Source organism: Populus alba, chromosome 17, assembly GCF_005239225.2.
Source record: "Populus alba chromosome 17, ASM523922v2, whole genome shotgun sequence".
NCBI classification, from domain to species: domain Eukaryota; kingdom Viridiplantae; phylum Streptophyta; class Magnoliopsida; order Malpighiales; family Salicaceae; genus Populus; species Populus alba.
Genome location: NC_133300.1, coordinates 11,304,780 through 11,312,916, shown reverse-complemented (window position 1 = coordinate 11,312,916; position 8,137 = coordinate 11,304,780). Strand labels below are relative to the sequence as shown.

The 8,137-nt window shown below is 31.9% G+C and overlaps 2 protein-coding genes across 2 annotated transcripts; both read right to left on the bottom strand.

Annotated features, from left to right (window-relative positions):
• Positions 1-239: 239 nt before the first annotated feature.
• On the bottom strand, positions 240-1,524 carry LOC118046131 (protein DELETION OF SUV3 SUPPRESSOR 1(I)-like). The gene is made up of 2 exons (XM_035054931.2): positions 1,317-1,524; positions 240-620 (listed from the first exon to the last, which is right to left on the bottom strand). Exons 1-2 carry the CDS (start codon positions 1,405-1,407, stop codon positions 490-492), a joined length of 222 nt encoding a protein of 73 aa, XP_034910822.1. The 5' UTR covers positions 1,408-1,524; the 3' UTR covers positions 240-489.
• Positions 1,525-2,344: 820 nt separating this feature from the next.
• Positions 2,345-6,567, bottom strand: LOC118046111 (probable cyclic nucleotide-gated ion channel 16). The gene is made up of 6 exons (XM_035054886.2): positions 5,968-6,567; positions 4,869-5,084; positions 4,390-4,699; positions 3,736-3,848; positions 3,259-3,495; positions 2,345-3,166 (listed from the first exon to the last, which is right to left on the bottom strand). Exons 1-6 carry the CDS (start codon positions 6,403-6,405, stop codon positions 2,408-2,410), a joined length of 2,073 nt encoding a protein of 690 aa, XP_034910777.1. The 5' UTR covers positions 6,406-6,567; the 3' UTR covers positions 2,345-2,407.
• Between the last annotated feature and the right edge of the window lie 1,570 nt (positions 6,568-8,137).

Genomic DNA, 8,137 nt, shown 5'->3' with positions numbered 1-8,137 from the left:
TCTTGAACGAACTAAATCTGACTTATCGAAGATTAACTGGCTTCGTGGCGTCATTCTACTCATTCCAATAGTGTTGGTGCCTTGGGGCAGGTTTCCATTGTGTCGCACTCATATCAGACCTATTTCAACTTTCCGGGATCATATCTCAATCTTGATTGTGGGTTGCGTGATCACGAGGTTCGCATCACTAGGGATTCGAATCATTAGGGGAAGGGATACTACTATGCTATCCCTAAACATAAAAACAATAATACCAGAACATGTTATTTTGAAATAAGCAATTCATCAAATACAAATTCCTAACACACAAGATCCAACTTCCACATCAGTCAAACACAAAATTTAAGCCCTGGAGCTTAAAATTTTGTACTAAGCTTCTGATCTTGATAGTTCATGCATCTGTTTCCATACTAAAGATATAGAAAACAATCTCAAGATCAAACACAAACCAACATTTGAGATAATATATTGACATGTTCTAGAAACAGCTCAGTTCTTCTGTGTGTTGCTCTCCAATTCCTTCCTTAGCTGCAGTGAGAAGTCGTCATTGACATCATCATCATCCCAATCATCTTCCCACTGCTGTGTCGTGTCTTTCCCTTCCTCTTTCACTTCCCACTCTGTCAGTTAAGTTACCATTAGAAAAGAGACAATAACTCATAAAAAAGGCAAATAACAGTCCTATTTCAAGACCACATGTATCTTAATATACTAAGGCATTACAAGTACTAACATTATACAGACAACAAAAACAGGCAAAAGAATTTCATGATTTCAATTCATTGTGATGACCAAAAACGCATGGATGTGATTTCAGATAAAAGTTGGTCAGACAACATGCAATAAGCATCCAAACTAGACAATATGTATCTACATTGATATTAATTCATCAATCTCACAAATTATAACACTCATAGTTGCTTCCACAACATCAAGTAACAACAAGCTTCCTAACACAGTTTCCTCAAACAGCTAATTACTAGAATCATTAAGAATTAAAAGCCATAATCAAACATATAATCATTCATAACAAACAAATAAATAAAAGTATCTGCATAAACACAAACACCAAGCACAGAAAGATCATGACCATAGCCTCATTCATTATTTCCACCTATTATAGCTGGAAAAAAAAAAACATGAATTACTTTACCCAAAATTCGAACCTTTCTTTAAGGTCAATACAAATTTTCTTCGCGTAATAAAAATCGAAGCATGACAACTTGGGGCTATAAAGAAGAAATCCAACAATAGAACATGTTTTTTTGGTATAAGTACTTTGATTATCAAAAACCAAGAAGGAAAAGGGTAATTACCTCCATTGATTTCAAATTCTTCAAATTCGTCGTCGTCCTCGAACAAGTCAATCTTCACATCCTCAGTTGCTGGTTTCGTTTCAGTTGCCATTCTTACTGATGCTAAATGAAAAACAGATTTTTTGCAGTTTAAGAGAAAGAGATCTGAGAGAAACCCTAACCTGGAATCAGGGAGGATTTTCTACGGAGTGAAAGCTGTTGAGGATTCTGGGTTGTGTTTATATTTTGCAAGGCAGCCAAGCGACATCGTATCGACGGTGGCAGTTAATATTTTGTTCTTATTTTTGGTTCATTTGGGTAATCTACACTACATAACTATAGTCATTCTCTATTATATAATAACAGTTTGTGATTCTCAAATTAAAATTTATTGCAATTAAACTCATAATTTATTTTAAATTACTTTATTTAAAATTATCATAATTTTATGATATAAAATATAAATTTAAAAAATTAATTTAAATCAACTCAAATCAATCAGATTTTTTTAAAAAACATAATGTGATTTCAATAAATTTTTTTTAAAATATTATTTTGAATTATTTTGAGTTGAATTATATTTTTACTGGTTGTTTAAGTTATCTTTAAATATATCGAGTCAATCAGATCATATCGATTTAACTCCTACTTTTTTTACTTGTTTTAGAAATTTAAATTATATAATTTTAAATTAATGTATATTTAAATTTGAATTAAAATTATACATATTGAATTAATATTTTATATTATACACACTTAATACAACCTTTAAATAACACGCACGCTAAACACTCCAAAACTAAAATATTTCAATTAAAAAAAAAAAAAAAGCAACGGAATTGACTTCGAAGTGCTCCTCCCACACTCTGTGTTCTTAGGCTTTCAACCCAGTTTACTACCGAATAAAAAGCCATGAATGAATATCTATTTGAATTCAAATTTCATGCTCGAGCAAGCCTATTGTTTATAATTAAAAAAAAAAAACTCATGCTATAAGAGTCTGAATCTATCTATTTGTTAATGAACAGAGACAATATATATATATATATATATATAAACTCATGTTGACTATGTAATTATTTGATAGAATATATAATAATAACGATAAAAATTCAACTATCTTCATGCTCTGCATAGAAATCAGGTTCCTCTGGTTTAAAAAACTTGGGCATTTCTAAGGTGGAATCATCCGGCCGAGGAAGCTTTTGATGGCCACCTCCTCTCCTTGTATTTGCAGCAAATTTTGAAGCAAGCATGGTTGCTCCAAGATGCGAACCATTGTTTGAATGATCCACTAATGGTCTTTCATCTCCTCCTTCATCACTGTAATAATATTCAACCTCACCTTCCATAACTTGAGAATAAAATAAGCTTTCTTGCCTAGCCAATTCCATTTGTAGTTTCCTCCTTGTATAACGCCTCCATGCAGATTGTATATAGCAAGCTCCCCACGTCCTCCACTGATGAGAGTAATACCTGAAAGCATGCTGCAATTTCTTGCTATGCAACCGTTTAAATTGCTTTGCAACAAACTTTAGGTCAACCGCTCTAAGTGCAAAGGCCTCAACTTCAGAGAGAGCCTTGACAGTTCGAGTGGATACAGGTAAATTTAGACGAGAGGTTGGCATCAGAGCCCATGTCAACAATTCCTCCCCACAAAAGTCACCAGCCCTGAGTGTAATCGAGTTGAAAAAACCTGACCTTCCCCCATTTGTTGTGGAACTTTCTAGCTGTCCTCTAATGATGAAAAGCATTTCATTTACTGGATCACCCTCCCGGACTATGAAAGTGTCTTTAGTGTTCAAAGATGAGACAAGACGTTCACATATTGCATCTAACAGTTGATCATCCATTTGTGCAAAAAATGGGACCTGATCAAGAACACGGAGTATAATTAAGAAATTTCAAACCGCAATCCTACTAATTACACATTAGTTGGAGGCATCAGATATCGAAAACTCACGCGTCGAACAAGGGCCAGACAAAGATGCCGTTGAATCTGACGTCGGATATCCATAGGTAAGGACTTCAAGATGCTTTCTTCGTCTACACCTCTCGTAGCTAACCATTTGTATTGAACAAAACGGCGAACACGTTCTTGCAACTCTGGAGGTAATTGACGGTGCCTCATCCATTCCTCTGTATCTCTTCGCCTAATCCTCCATTCTTCCAATCTAGCAGATGCGGATTGCATATATGTCTTCAGGGGAATAACAGTGGATTAAAATTAGAGTAATCAAATTATTTAAATCACACTCTCACTCATGCCACAAGATTTCCTCTACTTTTTCTGGCAAGTAAAAGATGTTTTATAGATGTACAAGTAATAGATTGTGCACGAACAAAACACCGGCTACATAGCAAGTAATAAAATAGTCTTCTAAAATTTTATTTTAAGCAGAGATTAGAAGATAAAGGATCGTTAGTGCATTATAGATACCTGCATATTGCCTATGAGATGAGCAAACAGAACTAGACCCATAATACAGATGCCAATGCTGAATAATGTTTCACCTTCATAGTACTTGTCAATCAAATTTTGTCCATACGAAACTGCTCAGCACAAAATGATCGAAAACTTTATTAGCAAAAACATCAAAAACAGTATTTCAATAATATATACTTGGTAAAATATCAATTGCAGGTCAGCTAGCTTGGAATAGAGGGAGAGAAATCAAAGTTTAAGGAGAGCAGTGAAATCACTGTCATGTTTTTCATTGAACCAAATGAAATATCATCACCACAATTCTTAATCTCTAGAAACCGAGAGTATTATTCTTGGCATACTTGTTAACTATTTACATTTATCAACTGCCATAGAAAATCTGAATTAAAATCTGTTCCCAATTAACTTCAAGAAACAAAACTATCTATTACTACAGAACAGTTAACAAGAAATTTAGTGAGAAAAAAAGCTTTGCAACAAGGAAAAGCTTATGTCAAAAACTAAAACTAAAAGGAATATTAATGCTCCCTGGTCTTGTTACTCAGCATTAGTGGCCTCCAGAATCATAAACAAATTCACAAATTAAGAATAGGAAACAGATAGCTGCATCAGATTAAACAGGAAATGAAAAGGGAGATAGAAACTAACAGTACCTTAAGTTTCTTAAGCCCCACCAAAGACAATAGAAATATTTATCTATGAAAGATGCTTCAGCAACATGATTTGTGAAGGCTTCGGCAAACATCCCAAACTGAAAATTTTCATCATTTTGGGCATCACAATTTGTGAGCAGATTAGTGGTTGTAAGCCAAGCTTGTCGCGCAGGGTTATCCTTAGCACTACAGTCAAGAAATAGAGAGATGCAAGCTGGTGTGCGGTTCCTCTCATTTTTACATTGTATGTTCCAGCAGTGATGCTGCCTCTGAATTGATGCCAGATACCATATAGCTCCTAAAACCTGCACTGACCATGATGATAACAGCAATAAAATGAGCAAGGCCTTATACAGGATTTCATTTACTCTACAAAATATCACTGATGTCCCACTGTCTTAGCTTAATTAGTAGGAAAACATTTCATAAATTAATTTTTGAAACAAAGTGGAGTGGTAACTAATTGGTGCTTACATGGCTAGCAAGTACATAGAGAAGGAGATTATAAGCTGCCCCGGACCAAGCAGTCTTGGCTATAACACCAGTAGTCTTAACAATCCGTCGATTCAGAGGTATCATAACAAAAAATCGAGGAATGTATTGGATGAGAACTATTAGAGAAACAGTGTGGTTAGCGTGAGCAGCTGTGGGATTTTTCAGCAGTGATGTAATTATGAACCAAATCACAATCTGTCAAAATCAAGCAAATCAAGGTAAGAAACAGCAAGCCCTATATCATGCTAGGCAATAGAACATTCAATGATGAATCCTAGAAAAATTAAGTTGATTGCGTCAATCTATAAATCATTTGCCAATACGCATAATAAATAGATGATTGCGTCTAGAACTTTAAGTTGAAGGCAGAAAAATTAATGAATGGTCCCATAGTGGGAGAAGACTGTAGCTTTAAAGTTTAGCATTAGTCACAAACGCAGTGGAAATGAAATTGTAAATTAGGCATAGTTTTCCTTATGACCATAATTTTCATTAGAATCTTTTGAGTTAAAAACTGTAATTCACAATCATACATATTTCAACTGGCACATAGCCTGTGAAATGACAGAATGTGTCCAGCAATTCAATATTCAAAGTAAATTGATATGAGGTTCTTGTCATTCCATACCAAATACAAATTTTAGCGGATACAGAAACGAGCAGGTTGTTGGCATGATTGCATCAAAATTCACAGTAGAATATTTTGCAAATACTGGAATTTTCAAAAGTAAAGAACCAAGAAAAAAAACCAGCAGTGGTCTTTTAAAATATAATAACCATTTCATTGGCTTGCTAAATAATCACAATTTCATTTCGAAATTCACTCTGAATCCCATTTATATTTCTCAACCCTAAAACCAAGAATGTTGTTATTGGATCAACAAGGTTTTTTTTTTTTCCTTGAGAAAAAAATCAGTCTTCTAATATTTTAAATGATTGAAAATCATGTTACCCTTTCAACAATCTAATCCGAAACATAACCAGGAACAAACTATTACATTATTCATTGTCAATGCAATATAGGAACTCATGAAAAATCCTTGGTATAGATTATGAATACAATGTATGTATGGCTAACCTGAGGGAGAGGAAGGGCAGCAGCAAGATCAACAACAAAGTTCGATTTCAGGTAGCGTATGGCAATGGCTCTAGGGTCCATAACAAGCTCTCCTCTACCAAAAACGCGAGAGCTTGGTGCAACAAAAGCTGTCCTAAACTTCATGAAAATGTGCAAGAAAAAGAACAAGTCCGTGAAGGTGCGAGCGAAGGTAACCCAGACGCCTAGGGCAATGTCAATCTTCATGCAGGCATCGCCACCGATAATGGGAAGGTAAAAATAAAGAGGGTCAAGAAACATTGCAATCATGCACGCGACAAGGAAAATGTGGTTCCATTTGCTAACAATTTCACTTCCAGGGTCATGAATTTGGTCCCACCAGGGAACTTTGCTTCGGATAGACAAGGATTTGGGTAAACGGCGGAAGTGTGATGAGGTGTATGAGCGGAAGTTATTCATTTTCCATTGCAGAGAAAAGGGAGGTATTTTTATGGGCGAAGAACCCTAGCAGAGGGACATTGTTGATCTGAGAATGAGAGAATTGCACAGAATTTGAGAGCTTCTTACTTACTGCTTTTTCATGCATTTGTGGAGATCCAAGAGAAGCTGCAAAGATTACGGTATTGCATAGCAGCTTGAGATATCAATGTACAATATATAATAATTCGACATTTATTCTCTCTTTTATTATACTGCCTTTTTTTTTCTTTAATGATTTTTGTCAAAATTGTATTCTGAGTTGTTAACTTAAAGGCAGCTTTCCACGTATAAATATCTATAAATAGGGTTCTTGCTATAGTACTTTGAAGTTATTATGGTTCTTAACTTCAAGCATATTTAACAAATTACTATTGATGGATCAAAGAAAAGAAATAACGTAACAAAAGTACGAAAACCTAATAATTAAACAGTCAATGATTCATGAAATTACAAGGGTGGTGTTACCTAAATTCCATCCTTTTTGGTAAATCATTAATATGATCTTAGAATATATGTCTTAATAATTCTATAGTCTTTAACTCATAAAATAATTATTTTTTTTTATTTTACTTTCATCCAAATAATAAGATGAAAAAAGACTAATAAAAAATTTATTTTAAAAACTCTATTTTTATCTTTGATTGGTTTTATACTTTTCAATATTATATTTTTTTAAGTAATATATCTTAGAAGATAAACTTGTATTCATATCTATAATTTTCATATTTTTTAAAATTAATACATATTTTTAATTATGAAACTCATTAAATTATAAAAAAACAATATATTATTAGTAACGATATATAATTTAAATCTATCATTAGTATCTATAAAAATTTAGAATCATTGAGTAACTTCTTCATAAAATTTGTAATATCTACTAATTTAAAATTAAGTTTGTGTAAAAAAAAATTAGAAGACTTTTATTTTTGGAATGGAAAGTCATAAGTATTTAGTTATAATTTATTCATTTTTTATAAGCTTTCTTTTTCAATAAAAAAAATTCAGTTCAAAGTTTATTGTTTTTAAGATTTTTTAATGAAATGGAATAAACACATTCAATTAAATAAGGTTATTACAATACAAAAAAAAACTATATTTTAAAAAAATTATTTTTATCTTATATTGGTTTTATACTTTTCAATATATTCTTTTAAGTAGTATATCTTAGAAGATAAACTTGTCAAATAGAGATTGAGATCTATAATTACCATATTTTTTAGAATTAATATATATTTTTAATTGTGAACTCATTACATCAGGGAAAAAAAACAATATACTATTAGTAACAATATATAATTTATAGTATACAATCATTGGTATCTATAAAATTTTAGAATCATTTAGTAATTTATTCATAAAATCTGTGATATGTACTAATTTAATGTTAGTTTGTAAAAAAAAATTAGAAGACTTTTTTTTTTTTTTGGAATGGAAAGTCATAAGTATATAGTCATAATTTATTCTTTTTGTTATAAGCTTTCTTTTTCAATTAAAAAAAATCCATTTCAAAGTTTATTGTTTTAAGATTTTAACAAAAATGGAATAGACACATTCAATTAAATAAGGTTATTTTTACTCTCTAATAAATAATAGATTGGAAAAAAATGGTGTAAATAAAACTATCCAATTAAAAAAACATATTTTTAAAAAATAATAAATACACAAGAATTTTGTCTTATAAAATTTAACACTCTTAGATATTTAAATT

Excerpts from the sequence above, each read along its gene's own strand:
- LOC118046131 (XM_035054931.2), bottom strand. The coding sequence starts at position 1,407 with ATGGCAACTGAAACGAAACCAGCAACTGAGGATGTGAAGATTGACTTG. Across the intron at positions 621-1,316 it reads AGAATTTGAAATCAATGGAG|AGTGGGAAGTGAAAGAGGAA; the intron begins GTAATTACCCTT and ends CTTAACTGACAG.
- LOC118046111 (XM_035054886.2), bottom strand. The coding sequence starts at position 6,405 with ATGAATAACTTCCGCTCATACACCTCATCACACTTCCGCCGTTTACCC. Across the intron at positions 5,085-5,967 it reads CTGCCCTTCCTCTCCCTCAG|ATTGTGATTTGGTTCATAAT; the intron begins GTTAGCCATACA and ends TGATTTTGACAG. Across the intron at positions 3,496-3,735 it reads ATCTCATAGGCAATATGCAG|ACATATATGCAATCCGCATC; the intron begins GTATCTATAATG and ends ATTCCCCTGAAG.